The 15,387-nt window shown below is 33.9% G+C and overlaps 1 protein-coding gene across 1 annotated transcript in view; it reads left to right on the top strand.

Annotated features, from left to right (window-relative positions):
• LOC150105390 (neprilysin-1-like) overlaps positions 1 to 15,387 on the top strand; it is a 236,076-nt gene that overhangs the window by 198,259 nt on the left and 22,430 nt on the right. The window contains exon 15 of the mRNA XM_090393948.1: positions 418 to 479. Within this exon, the coding sequence (XP_090250074.1) occupies positions 418 to 479 (62 nt within the window). The remainder of the gene's footprint in view (positions 1 to 417; positions 480 to 15,387) is intronic.

A 15,387-nucleotide genomic window follows, 5' to 3' on the forward strand; every position in this document is an offset into this window, starting at 1 on the left:
TATAAAATAAATGGAAAAAGAAAAATTGGAAGACAAAGAAAGCAATGGCATGAAATCAGAACAGGCCAATAGGCCTGAAATCCATAATAGGAAGAAGAAGATAAAATCTTAGAGAGAAGATGGGATGGGGATTTCCCTAACTCATTAAAATTAGGAGAGGATTGAGCATTTCCTTGTGATGTTTAATTTAATTAAACAGGCCTTTAATAAGACCTCAGAGTATAGATACAAGTAACTAATTTCAAAAGAGCTACTTGTTATTGTTACGTGGCACTTCCAAAGAGACTAATGTTAGCTAATGTTTAAATTACTTGTATATTAGTTTCATCTCTACTGTATTTCACAAAATAAGATGACATTTCTTTAAATTACTAGTAATGTTTTGTTCCTCTTGAACAGTTTTCAATTATTTTTTAGGGATTGGTTCATACATCCTTTAGATGCAAATGCATTCTATGAAACTACTGGGAATGCCATGAGTAAGTATTAAACGCCTTATAGTTTCTTGATTAATTAATCAAAATTTGAGAATGTAAACGGTGTTTAACACTACTGTTATTTTAACATCTTCGCATTGGCATGCTAGAAAAAACAAACGCTGCAATTAGACTTCATATATAAGATGTCAAATATAGTTAGATGAACAATGACCCTATAGATATGCAATTCGATTGTGGGGTTTTAAAGGAAGATAACGTTAATACAGTCAATGCTTTGTTTATTGAACATTTATTAAATGTGTTTTATATTACCTAAATTTATTCTGACGAAGCGGACTACAGAGAGAAACTAAATATAAATAATTTAAGATTCTACTACGAATACCATGTAATTTATGCATTATGGAAAACAATACATTGAACCCCATGCCATAGCAACTGTTAATTTTTCTTTATTATTATTATTATTATTATTATGTGACACCTCCAGGGAGTCCAAAGACTCATCGAGGGAGAATGTGCCAACAGCATCGAACGATTGATCCCCTTTATGGAAAACTTGACGTTTGTTCATTTATCAAATATTTGAAGAAAATCATTTTTCAACCTTTGTGGCCAAATTGGTTCTCAAAATTACCTTTACAACAATATGAAAATAGGTGATATCTATAGCGAAAATGCAACAAAATATACAGACTATTCTTTTATTACTCTGAGCATAAAAAGTGTTTTTAAAAGTGACAACAAGTAAATAAAAATCACTCCAGTTGTACATTTGAAAACAATTCGACATGTTTTCCACGTATCATTTTAGTTTTGGGTGATTGAAAAATCTTTGGGTGATTGAAAATAAATAATTTAAAAAAAAATATGCAAAAGCATACCTTAGTATGTTTGTTCCGATCTCAACGATGACTGATAAAACTCAATAGAATAACCTAATGTTCTTCTGTACAGCTTCCTAGATGATTTATTCAGTGGAAGGTTTATAAAATGAAAATGACTTTAAGTGTCCCTCTTTAGATACGTTTCCCAAAATACGTAAGGAGCTGTTAAATTCGTTTTTCCCGACAGTATACATATAACAACAAGGATTTTTGATATCAACCTCACTAAAGAATGCAAAAATTGTACATTAATGGCGTATGTTAGCTTGAGCCGGCTCTAAACACCAAAACAAGCGTGTGCGTGGGGCGACACACTTACAAGAGCGGCATAACACAAAAAAAATAAAAATAAATAATAATAATAATTTAATTTTTAATATTATTATTTTATAATTGTGATTATTTTAAAATAAAAATGACTACATTAACATCATTCTACATTAAGAAGTTTTTATATCATTAAAAGGCAAATTTTCGACTTTTATTTCATATTTTATTTTTATTTATAATTGCGAAGTAAAAAATGCAAAAGTAAACAAAAATGAGATTGAATAGCAACAGACGTAGAGCAGATTCTGATTATGGATAGGAGGTTAAAAGGAAAGTAAGAATCTAATGATATGCTTCTTGAACTTCTGGAAGTATATGTAGTCTTTGTAGAAGATAAGGTGAGGAAGACTGTTTCAAGGAACAGAGGTAGATAAATGAAGGTTGAGAAAAATATGTTGGTTTGTTAATGAGCAATTAACAAGATGATTAATAAGCAATTAGCACTGTACACATGCGATTATAATTTGTTGTTATTCAATGTAACAATATTTAATTATAAATGATAGCAAGTTAAGCATGGAACTAGACTGAACATCTTAGTATTTTTAATTATTATTGTGTATTGGTAATTACTAACATTTAAAATGCTATTATACAGTATATATGAACTGTCAGTGATGAATATGTAACAATATATTGTTACATATTCATTGGATTGGGAATTCAGACTAAGGCTATGTGGCTGGCGAGTGTATTATGCTTGTTAACTGTGTGTTTTCCGGACAATTTGGCTGTTTGTCCTAAAACTTCCTCCTTCCTTTCTTCCCAGTATTCAATGAGACTGGCTAACTCACATTTACACACGAAAATCCTTATAATATTTCCTCATGACTTTGGATCCAAATCCTCTTTTTCTAACCGAAGTGAAAATACAGGGGTATCCTCGAACACTGCTGTCGCGGTAACGCCTAATAAGGTTGGACGGTTCCCGTATATACGCCGTACTGAATTCGCTGAAATAATACTTGGTGTAATGCGCAGGATCAAAGATTGGGACAATTGGGTATTTGTTCACTATAAAAACAAAGTTAATATGCTGACAAAATAATAAAAAATACAAAATATCTGCACAGCGCGAAAGCAGGATGTATTGCACAACCATACACAAAAGAAAGCAGAAATCGCTTAAAGCTAGACAAAAAAAAAATATTAAACAAAAATCTGACTTTTCTCAACTTTGGTGCTAGTAAAGAAGTAAATAGAGAATGTGATAGTTATCAAACATGCTCGATAAACCACGCGTTGCATTTAGCAGTACAGAGTTGAACACGCTGACCAATAAACACGAAACCACGACTATCTCTCAGTTCGTGGCATGTTGAAAACAGTCTTTCCAATGAAAACTCGTAACACATTAACCATATAATAACATTAACTATACATACTACATAAAAATAACATATTTGTAATCTTAGATTCAATTTTTTTTAATTCCAAATAAGTTATTTTTGTGAGTGTAGTCGTCGCTGTTGTAATCCAGTTCAGTTTTATGACGAGCATGAATATTTTATATTCCAAAGTTGTTGTTTTTTTGTCGATGACTCTTAAATTAATACCAATGCTGCATTATTAATTGAAAACATTTTCTTATAAAACACTTCCATTTCTTTGTAAATTCATTTGACACACCCTTACCTTAATCACAGAGTATCACATTTTCTCGACCACCCACTCAAGAGTAACATTATTTAAGAAATTGATCCTTAAATATTTTCCAAACTGTACTTAAATATTACTTCATTCTCATGAACCAGATAAAAATTTGTTTCGTGAGAGAGAAAAATCTGTGCTTGCCACACTATCGAAATGTATTTATTCATAACTGATTTATGTGAATTAGAGGAATAATGCTTACCGTTGTACACATTCCACGTCACGAGTTTCTCAGTTCAAATCATAAATTTAGCCCTATGGCTATCATATAACATGAAATTACTGGTGAACAACAAAAATCCAATAATTCTTGCAGCACAACTTTAGAGTAATGATACAACTGAACAGCACGCAGCCCTCCTGAGACTTTTTAGTGGTCACCCCCTTCCTTTCATTCGCTCATCTTGCGTGTTTTCATCTCATCGCACAAGATGAATTCTATTAAATGTAATATCACGAAACCTGAATTTTACCTTCTACTGTACAGCATTTATTCTGATGTTTATTATTTTTGGCTAAATAACAATGAGTACGAACACATCTGATTGCGCCTAATTCTTTCATTTTATTTAAGCAAAGTGCAACGTTCCATTAGCTTTGCCACGTGTGTTGTTTTTCTCTACTTTTATGCAGCACTAAAAGAGTGAGCAAGCATTTTTCTGCTAGTGCTGTAACTGTTTAAATGTAAAATAATTTAATAAACTACTACAACAAAATTAGACTAATTTTATTTAAATATAAACAGCCAATAGGCTTCATTTCGGCGATATAAACATTATTTAAATTGAGGGGATATTAAATCCCACATTGTTTTAAAACCGAATAAGAAACTCAAAGATTGGAATCAGAGAGTTTCATGCCGAATATAGTAAACTATAAAAGTATCGGCGATTACTAGCGTGAGCTAATGCAAGTAGTCCTAGTACGTAGTACAAACTCGGAGCAAAGGTGGTAAAGTTCTGATCGCTATTCTTGGTATTTTCCATAATGTAAAAACACATTTTTACATGTGGAAATTAATATCCTCTAAAATTAATTCCCCTGTGGGAATTAATATCCCATAAAATGTGGGATTTAATATCCCCTTATTTAAATAGACTAATTTTGTAGGTTTAAGCTGAAAACCGTAAAGAAGCAAAGAATAAACTCTTGCAGTTGCTTAGACGTTTGTATTCAGACGTTTGTAGCTATGCATTTGGTGGTATAGTCTTGCATGTGAGGTATGATATGCAGACAAACAAAAAAGCATTAATCTTTGATACAAAAGATATAAAAATAATTGAGTAGCAAGTAAGCAATTGTCATTGCATTCAAGACTGATAAAAAAAAATTCGAATGTGTTTACTTAAATTTTTATAAATTAGCGCCAGGAGTAAATTTTCCACTTGCTCTTAGATATCCCATTATATTTGCTACATGATAATGTTATTTTCGACCACTGAATATTAACAAAGAAACATATAAAATTGGGTTTTTAATTGGTCGGAGATTTGTACAGAGATGTAGCTTACTAGTTTCGCCGACTTGACTGTTGGCTTCGCCTGGGCACAAAAAAAGCAACAAAGCAGCTTAAAACAGAACAGAAACAAGCTAAAGTATCAGATTAAAGATAATTGAATGCAAAATATTATCAAAATTCAAATGAAACGTTACACCAAACACATGGGGCGTGTATGTTAGCAGTTATTAACAATGGCTGCTTACAAATCTCCGCAATTAAAACCCAGATTTATGCTTCCTTGTCAATATTTGCTACATACAAGCAAACCATAATCAATAGTTAAAGGTACCTATGGAATCCTGATAGATAGCAATCTAATTCGGGAAAAAATTGTCGACTGGAAGTCATTAATGATGTAAAATTTTCGTCATATTACCCCCCCCCCCCTTGATGGTACGTATCAGGAATGTGATGATGGTGATAGCAAATCACAATAACTTTTTATTTTTATATAGCTTCCGAAGTGAACAAATTAGTATCCTAAAGCATATTTGGTAAGATTGCGCAGTCGGAAGGATGACGTGACATTTGCCCTTCGGTTGAAGGTGAGTTAGCCGGTGTTATCCAGAAGTGACTAAATTCACTCCCAAAAATGCGAAAGCTTACTCCCTCAAATCACACATATTATACTGATGTCATGGCTGTAGTTGCTGTCCAGTAATTTTAAGCAGATATAATCACCGCAATGAGTGAAACAAGGGTTAGACACTAAAGAGGAAGTTACTGGCATGTTTATGCCTGCAGATTGCTAACTTTTGTTAATTGTCATGCGGAAGCAACAAAGACTATTTTATGTCTACCATCGAGCGAGTGTTTTCGTAGCGAGTTTGTTTCTCAAAATCAATCTACTCAACTTCAGTTATATGTTATTCGTGTGATAGATGAAATTCAAATGTTTTTCCACCCAAAAGGTATCAGTCGCTTTTAGCAAGAATGAACCTGTAAAATGATGACTGGAAAAAAAAAAAAAGATTGCAACCTGTATTTTAACATGTGTAGAGGAAAGTGGAAAGAGGAAATTTATCTATTCGTATAAACAACGACCATGGAAGAATCTGTAAACGAGGCAAAGAGAAGTCCTTTGCATATAGGAATGAAGTGAATTGGTAAAGACAAATGTATTAATCAGTGTGACTGCTCTCTGCTGAATGAGGTAAAGGTGGTATCTAATACACTACCTATATTATTCATTCTTCTTACTTTTAACACTACCTGTGGGTGTATTAAAAGTATGAACAATCATCATCGTCATCATCCTTTTTTAAGGATTTAGGCTTAGAGTGGCCTGTTCCGGCCTTAGAAGTCATCGCTGAATCTCTTTGAAGGCCGTGGTTTTCTTTTTCCTAATGGTTTGTAATTTAAGGCTTCTTTTGGTAATTTTTCTGTTTTCATTTATGTTTATATTTTTTTCAAATTTTTTCTACTAGTTCCTGGTTTAATTCTTTAATAATTTCTTCATTTATTTTGAGATCAAATAGAGTATATTTTGCACATAAACTTCATTTTAGCTGTTATCAATCTTCGTATTTCTTTTTGTTTTATTGTCTAGATTTCACTTCCATACAATAGGACTGGTAGAGCTAAGATATTGTATACTTTTAGTCTCGTTTGTTTTTGAACTAGGTTAGATTTAAATATAGAGTTAATTACACCTGATAGTTTTAAATATTTCGCAATTTTTAGGTTTATATCTTTTTCATTTCATACGCCCTAGATAGTTAAATGAATTCGCCTGTTCTAAAATCTTGTTTGGTGTGAATTTGTTTAGTATGTTGTTAGAATATTGTTTAGTATCTTTAGTATAAGGAAGATTATTTTCTTTGAGTATGGCTATTCTTTAGCACTCTCAACAGAATATTTTTAAATGTGCAATGACTGATAGCATCCGTATTGGTTGGTGCGACAGATACACTGCATATTTCAAAACGATCTGAAAGCATACGTTTGCAGGCTTGCAACAACTACATCCTAAGAATGATTTATCGAGACTATCGATTGTGGAATTCATTATACACATATACAGATCAATGATGGTTATTCTCAAAATTCTTTGAAAAGATGAATGATTTCATTATCACTGAGAGCCATATTTATTTGTACAAATAGTACATCCATTTGTACAAATGCACTCATGGATTTATAAGGTCACCTTACTTCATGGTTTTTAAACTTTATGAAGCAACACTCTTCATCTTAGGAGCAGTCTCATTGCATTTTGCATCTTTCTCTTGTATAATCCTTAGAAGCTACCGTAAATAAGTACTTAATTCATCCCAAGATAAATTAATTATCTCTTTGTTATTAACATTAATTACTAAGATGTTAATAAACATCATTATTAACAGTATTGGTTTAAATTATTAAATTATTAAATTATTGCTGAGCACCAACGAGACGCATCCTTTGAGACCAGAAACAGTGTGTGTGTGTGTGTGTGTGTGTGTGTGTGTGTGTGTGTGTGTGTGTGTGTGTGTGTGTGTGTGTGTGTGTGTGTGTGTGTGTGTGTGTGTGTCGATAGAGCTGCTTTGTTTCTTCGATTTTTATGAAATTGTGTACGAAAGTACACAACATTTCTAGAAACAGCTGCATAGTGCCAAGCACCTAAAAAGATAAACTTAAGAATGTTGATGAAAGAGAGTTATGTGCGCACCCTGAATATATTACTTGGAAGTTAGCGGTAGCAAAATATCTCAGAAGGCCAAGCATAAATCCCAGCATTGTGAAACGTGACTCAAATGCAAATACAGGTATAAATGGCACATCATAGAAAGCAAGTCCCAATCTACTCGAATAGAAAACCGCATCCACTATAACAACATTTACAAAATACGTTGAGCAATGGAACACCTTAGGGACCGTCGCTTCCCTATCTCTCTAGACTACTGCAATTGCAGAAAGCAAAAGATCCTCCCACTCCAACCCACAAACCTATTAGTGCATTTGAAACAAGAAGCATAGCAAAATCTGAAACAAAAAATGCTACATAGTACTATGACCACACCCTAGCATATATTCAGAACCGGCGCTAGGGTCTTTGCTGCCCGCATGCAATTTCTATCTAAGCGCCCCTGTAACGATCCGGGCGTGTGTGGTTCTTTTATGATAATAAAAATTTAAATTATTTGAAATTTCTTAAATAAATTTTTACAGAACAGCCACACGTTGGTTCGCTAAATGTAACGAACCGGGGGTATTGACTAGGCAGGATAATCGTTAAAAACCCGAATATTCAAAAAATTCTCAAATTTTAAAGCAAATTTTGATAACGCCACTTCACTTTAATCGTTGAATATAATGATACAGGGATTAAGCCTTCTCACCGACCCGAATCGCTAACAAAATTAAAATGAATTTTAATTAAAGTTAAAATTTATTTCAACTAAAGTTTAAATTTAAAAAATTCTTGCATTTTACAAGTTCTTAGTAACTTAGTATTCTTAGTAACTAAATTCGTAGTAACTTGCAAAAATTTTTTAATAATTTTTATAAGTGAAACTATCTTTTAGGAAAATATATAAAAGAAACTCAAGATAGATGAGAAAATAAGAAAAGAATTCAGAAATAATTAGAACATTTAATATAAGTATTCAGAAAATAACATCTTTACAGAATAACAGAAAATAAATTAAATTATATAAATATACTTGAAACTTTTTAAATTAAAATTTTAGGGTTTTTGATTTCATATTCACAAAATTAGAAATAATGGTCTTAACGTCTAATTCCGCACATATATCATTTTCAATAGCTATTAACGCCAAACTAACAAGCCTTTTTTGTGACCTACTTGTTCTTAAGTAGGTTTTAATAAATTTCAACTTGGAAAAGCAACGTTCACCGCTCGCCACACTAACAGGTAAGGTTAATAGTATTCTTAAAGCAATTGAAAAGTTAGGGAAAGATAAATTATTGGACACAATAAAATTAAGAATATCGAAAGGGTTTTGAATATTTAAATTATCCTTCAGAAAAATATCCCGGAAAGCATAACTCGTCATATAGTTCTATTGCATTTACGTCTTTATTGTCGCCGTCCTTCAAGAAAATCTCTAAATCGTCACAATTGCTTCGTAAATCTTCGTTATTAATTTGTCTATACAAGAAATTTAAATTATCATAATATGTTTTTAATTGTTCAAAACGTTCTATACACTTCAATGTCTAGAAGTGTATAAAACACATTCACTCTAAATTTATCTTCTGGCGATTGTGGCGTTTCGTTATGATGCGCGTAGTCAAATTGTCGTGTCTTCTTTCGTCGTCGAACTTCCGTACTAGTTTTAAATTCTTGTTCTCCGTCCACCTCTTCACTCAGTTCTTTTGCCGTTTTTAGAACTTCTTTAAAATTTGTATCTGATCGATACTCTGGTAAAAATATTTTTAAGTTTTCGATTGATTCTAAAGCAAGTGTAATGTTCATATTTTTGTCTTGAAGCATTTTACTCACAGGGTTTATTCTGTTAAGTAAATCATACCAAGTTATAAGAGAGCAAATAAATTTGTAGTCCTTTATTTTAGCACATAATGTTTGTGCTTCATGCTGAGTTTCTTTATTAAAATTTTCATTATTTAAAATTTCAAAAAGTGCATCATAAATTTCTCCTAACTGATATCGTAGAGATTGTTGCATTAATTGTACTTTCCCATCACGTTTATGATGGCTTTTTTTTACAAACTTTAAAAGGATTGCCCAACGTTTGTAAGAGAATGAAAAAAAAATTGTATATTTCTTGAATAATTGCAAAGAAACTATTTGTATCTGCATTCACTTTGGCTGATGCAGCCAAAGTGAATGATTATATATTAATGATTTTATATTAATGATTATATTTAGAGTATGAGCAGCACATGGCACGTAAAAAGCTCGAGGAGTTTTCTCCGAAAGCAAATTTTGGAGCCCATATTTTTTCCCTTTCATATTTGCCCTATTGTCATATCCTTGACCTCGCATGTCTTCAATGGGAATGTTCCATTTTTCCAGTTGTTCCATTATTGTTGCACATAAAACACGTCCTGTGGAATCTGATATACAGTATCTGCAAAACCTAAAAAGTTTTCCCTGATCTTGACAACTCCATTGTCACAGGAAACAAAGCGAATAATAATGGTCATTTGTTCTGTTTTACTTGCATCAGGTGTGCAGTCTAAAATTATGGAATAATATTTAGATTTTCGAATTGATAATAAAATTGTATCCCTGATTATTTAAAGTTTCCAATATTTCATTTTGACTGTGTTTACTCAAATAGTGTACTCTATTGTTTTGTAGTAGGACACTTTCAACATGATTTTCCATAACGGGATCAAACTTTGCAAACAGTTCGATTAATTTTAAAAAAATTGCCGTTATTCCTTTATATAACTTATCAGATGATCCGCGAAAAGCTAAATTTTGGCTTCCAAGGAATTTTATAATTTCAATCAAGCGTTCTAAAACACTCATCCGATGTTTCTTTTCCATTTCATTCATGCTTTGAATCTGGCAATCAATAGTAGTTTTAGTTTTTAAATTTTATCAAGTTCCTTCCATTTTAAGAATTTTTTTCATGTGATTTAAACTAGTCTCATGTGTATGCAGAGTTGTACTAACATTTCTCCAATCGTTATAACCTTCTACAAGACGACTTGATTCAGTAGGTGCGAAAAGTTTGCAGCAAAAGCAAAAAACAGAATTTAAAGTTTCGGAATAAATCAGCCATGTTCTTGGAAAGAGCTCTCCGTTTTCCATTTTTCTATTATAATACGTGTCGCCAAATTTACGACCATATGTATCTCTAGGATATATTATATTTTCTTTTGAACATGCCCCATTTCATTTAAAACAACTTGTAATTTTTCATCAATATTTCCCCATTCACCTGGATCTTCTAAATTTACAGAGACTAACAATGTGTTACTTTCGTGGTCAACTACAACTAAATATTCTCCTAACTGTTTTTCACTTAAATCATGCATCTTGTTATCTTGTTCAATAGTTGCAATAGTACTTTCTTGAAAACTGGATGATGTGCATCGTTCTTCAACTCTGATTTCTGATGTATCGAGTTGGTTACAATCTGCATCAGAATATTTTAATATTTTAACAAATTTATTAAGAGCCCCAGTTTGTTTCTTAATATCTGCTTCTTTCGTAGCATGACGCTTACGATTTTGTGCACTGGATAACTTTTTTAAAATTTTTGATTCCATTTCTAATTTACACCCACAAGAAATTATTACACAACACGACACAGAGATGAAATAATAGTCCGCACTGCACTACTGTCAGTAGCCTACCGAGATGACTGGTTAACTAGCAACAAATGTTTTGTACGAAAATTCGTTTCTGCGAAAAAAAACCGTTCACCGTTTCACTTTAGATAGACTGCAATAGACACAACATTCTGCAGGCAAGCATTTAGCCTGCTCTAGCTGTCAAATTGTAAACAGCCGGCTGATCAATGAGGCGGCAATAGACAAATTTTTAAAATTTTTATTCGGTGTATCCGGCCTTATTTATTTTAATATTGACCATTCTAAGAATTTTTTGTTTTTATGATAAAAATTTGGTTTCTTAAAAATTAACTTATGAACCGTGCCCCGGCGACGCCCCCTTCGTAGCGGCGCACGCATGCATCGCATGCCCGCTTCTGCCGGCCCTGCATATATTTATAGAATCCCTCGCAATAAGGACAGAATTACAATTCTTATCTAACTCTCTCTTTTTGTTTCGTCAACCCGCAACACGAACCACCCATTCCTAGCTAAGATGCCACCTTTTCTTTCAATCCTGATCTAATAAGCGTTTAATATAATGCATGTGTTTAAGCCTCAGGTAATAGTCCCTACTGGTATTTAAAAAAGTTTAGGCTTTTTTTAAAAAAGGCTTAATGAGGTTACTGATTTTATTTTTTGTTTAATAGAAAATAAAACTCGGGAAAAATAATTTCCTTCGAATGTGTTTCGCCTTTGCCGGCAATGGTTGGTCGATTCGTAGAGTCTCTGCTGCTAGTGGCTCAGTTAAATAAGTTTGAGCGCGGTTAGTAGTTGGAAGGGGACCAATCGTTCGATGCTGTTGGCACACTCTTACTCGATGAGTCTTTGGACTCCCTGGAGGTGTCAAATAATAATAATGTGTTTCGCCTTTTTGTTAGGGTAGGTTTTCTGTGAAGTTCAGAAAATGAGTATTCATTATGAATAGTAAATAAGAAGGAATAAAAAAAACAGCTTTTATTATGACATTTTATCATCCACCTGCACTCCTCCCATGTGCATCGATACAAATCAATAACACTGATGCCTGTGAGCAACATGTCATGGTTCGGAAGCGGCGAATTCATCATGAGTGATTAACCTGCAACACGATTAGTTGGGGGTGTCGCTTCTGTATCTAGCTATTGTGATTTCACTTTTTTTATTATCATATGCGTTTGTTTATTTTTTTATATCATGAGCTATTACCTTGCGCTAAATTGTTGTTTTTTTTAAAAAAGATGAGATCTTTCAAACCTACCCTACCTTGAATTCTCTCCACCAACAAGCGATTGACAGTTTCGATTCTACCACTGTCGATCGACAGAGGATCACCTTACTTATATTACTCACCTTTGGAAAAATGCCATGAAAATGTATGGGGAATCTGAAATGCTTGCTCGTGATATCTCTTAAGCATTTAATCCAGTTTGGCGCGAAAGCATCTAACACTATCTGAACGCACGCACATTGCAGTGATGGTGGATGGATACTTATCCTCAAACGTTGCTTATGATTTTCTTTGCTCAAACTAAAATGAATAAAAATGAATAATTTTATTCATTTTTATTCCCTTGTGTTTAGATAAATTATGAATAATATGTTCAATAATACTACCTTCTTCTTCTTTTTCTGTGCTTTAATCTTATAATTAATTTCCTTCTTCCCCTCTGACTGAAAGGTAATGCTGAATCCATTGAGATATACATGTCTTCTTCTTATTATTATTATTCCTTCCCTCCTCTTTTTTTTACCTTGCTGTGTTGAGGATTTTCTGTTCACTTAACCGCTACTGTATCGAGGATAAGGTGATTAGCCCTATAAGGTGTGTGTGTGTGTGTGTGTGTGTGTGTGTGTGTGTGTGTGTGTGTGTGTGTGTGTGTGTGTGTGTGTGTGTGTGTGTGTGTGTGTGTGTGCGCGCGCGCGCGCGTGCAGCAGCAAAAAAATTAATCCGAGCACTCACATTATAAAGAACAATTTCAATTTCTCAAGAGAATAAGTAAAAAATTAAACTCCAACTTCACCTACTCATTAATCGGTGCTCCTTTGTTCCTAATAAGTTCATTAATTACTTAGGCATGAACTCTACCACGTATAACACATTTTCTTATTTCTGAATTTCGAAACCATAATTTATGATGGATTGTATTAAGTATCACAACTTAATTTTCCAGGCCTCTTTTCACTATGGCCCACACATTTTATATTGGGTTAGTGTCATGAGTTACCTGGCCAATAAAGCAGTTGGATGTTGTAATTTGTGAGGAGCTCTCACTTTTTTGAAGTGTGGCATGGAACGAGATTCTAATGAAAGATGAGTGCTTTGTCTTTCTGGATCTGTGGGACCACCATTCCTTTCTCCAATATTTTTATGTATTGGTCACTTTTCATCATACCGTCAACAGGCACAAGTGACACTGGGTCGTCATTATACAACAGCTCAAGAATATTATTTTAGCTAGGAGTTTAGAAGCTTGTTGAAGGTGGGCGGAAGAAGTCATCTTAGCCATTGATTTGCGAACATACGGTAGTACTCGCTCTTCTTGGACAAAGAAATGACTTTCATATGAGAATATGACCTTCTTCCACATCTCAACAGTCTAATATTTGTCCACTTTTGCCAGCTGGAGCCTTTTTTTTTCATAGCCTTCGTCAACAGTTGTTTCTTTTTTTGGTCTATGGACAGTCCAACCTGCTTCCAACAATCTTCGATGGACCGTCATGTCAGAAATATTAATCTTACTAACTGCCAAGTCTCTATTTAAATCTACAATAGACAATCTTGGACTCATTTTGCTTTTGCTAACTAATAACTATCATCATCATCATAGCACTAATTACGGGTATAGACCATATTGGTCTGTTCCGGTTTCTGTCCGGTTTGGATTTCGTTGAGACTTGAAAGTAATGTGTGTTTCTCTATGTCAAGTGACTAGCATGACGATAGGTATCCTAGTGGTGGGTCTTCTACCTTAAGACAACTAAGCTTGCCTTTTTTGGTAGATAGTGGAAACTACAGTTTGAGAGGAAAGAGTCCCCCCCCCCTCGTCCTCGAATTGCTCTAATAGCACTGGGGGGGGGGAGTAAGAAGTAAGAGAGAGTAAAGGGAAAGAAGAGTAGAAGACCAGTCTCCAGATATGATATTCCAAGTGTATATTGTATGAAGTAAGATAAGGTCTACCTTGGGTATCTCTGGTTCACCATGTCCGTACTCATCAACGTGAGCCCCTGAGATTACTAATAACTAGTTTTCCTTTTTCGCCCACATTTTACTTTTCTATCAGGCGAAAAGTACCTGTCTCCCTACAGCTGTTTAAAATTGCAATAACAGCACCCAAACCAACACCACACTTATTGGCAATTTGTCTTTGAGTTATGGATGTGTGCTGAGAAAGACTACATATTTTTGAACGCATTCTTGGAGATGTATCCATTTTATAGTTACACAAAATGAATAAAACACTACGAATGTAAACTTGTTTACACTATTAAAAAGGCCCAACACTATTAATAAACATCGTAGAGATACAGGGTGTTCGGGATAAATTTGACATATTTATAATTAATTATATTTTTCCGTAAGTTACATGTATTAACACACACTTCTCTTCATTTAAAAGTTTGGACCCTTCTTCATTCATATACAAGATGTCAGAAAGGATGGATAGCTGGAACCCACCTGAATCATGGAAGAGAATAACTTGTATCATGATGATTCGTGCCCGCCATCAAAATAAGGATATTACGACTGCTGCCCAATGCTCCCTGAATACAGTAAAAACAATCAGGCATGAACTAGAGACTTGCAATGGTGACTACGAGGATGTAGCAAGAAGAAAGATCCCTAGCAGACGATCTGATTGCGTTCGTACAGCAGAATTCCTCGCAAATCTGCAGGAACAGGTGTTGAAGAACCCTGGCATTGGAATTCGGGCTTTGTTCGTAGAGTTGCTAACTGTAGTCAAGCCCTGGATAACAAGGGTAGCCAATGGTAGGCCGTATGTATGGCAGCAGGATTCGGCCCCTTGCCACACCTCTGGGAAAAGTCAAAAATGGTTATCTGAAAATTTCTACGACTTCACCAGTCCAAATGTTTGGCCTCCAAACTCCCCAGACCTTAACCCCATGGATTATTTTGTATGGGGCGCAGTTGAAAAAGACACCAATCGCACTTCCAGTAATACAAAAGCCCAGTTAATGGATAAAATTAAAACAGTTTTTGCGGCCCTTCCCAGGGAGACTGTAGCATCAGCTTGTTCGAGGTTCCGAAGCAGAATTGAAGCTGTGATCGATGCTAATGGTGGTTATTTTGAGTAAATCTTGTTGATAGTATTGTAATTAACTC

Source organism: Typopeltis vanoorti, chromosome 6 (assembly GCF_054136105.1).
Source record: "Typopeltis vanoorti isolate ZY-2024b chromosome 6, IOZ_Tvanoo_1.0, whole genome shotgun sequence".
NCBI lineage: Eukaryota > Metazoa > Arthropoda > Arachnida > Uropygi > Thelyphonidae > Typopeltis > Typopeltis vanoorti.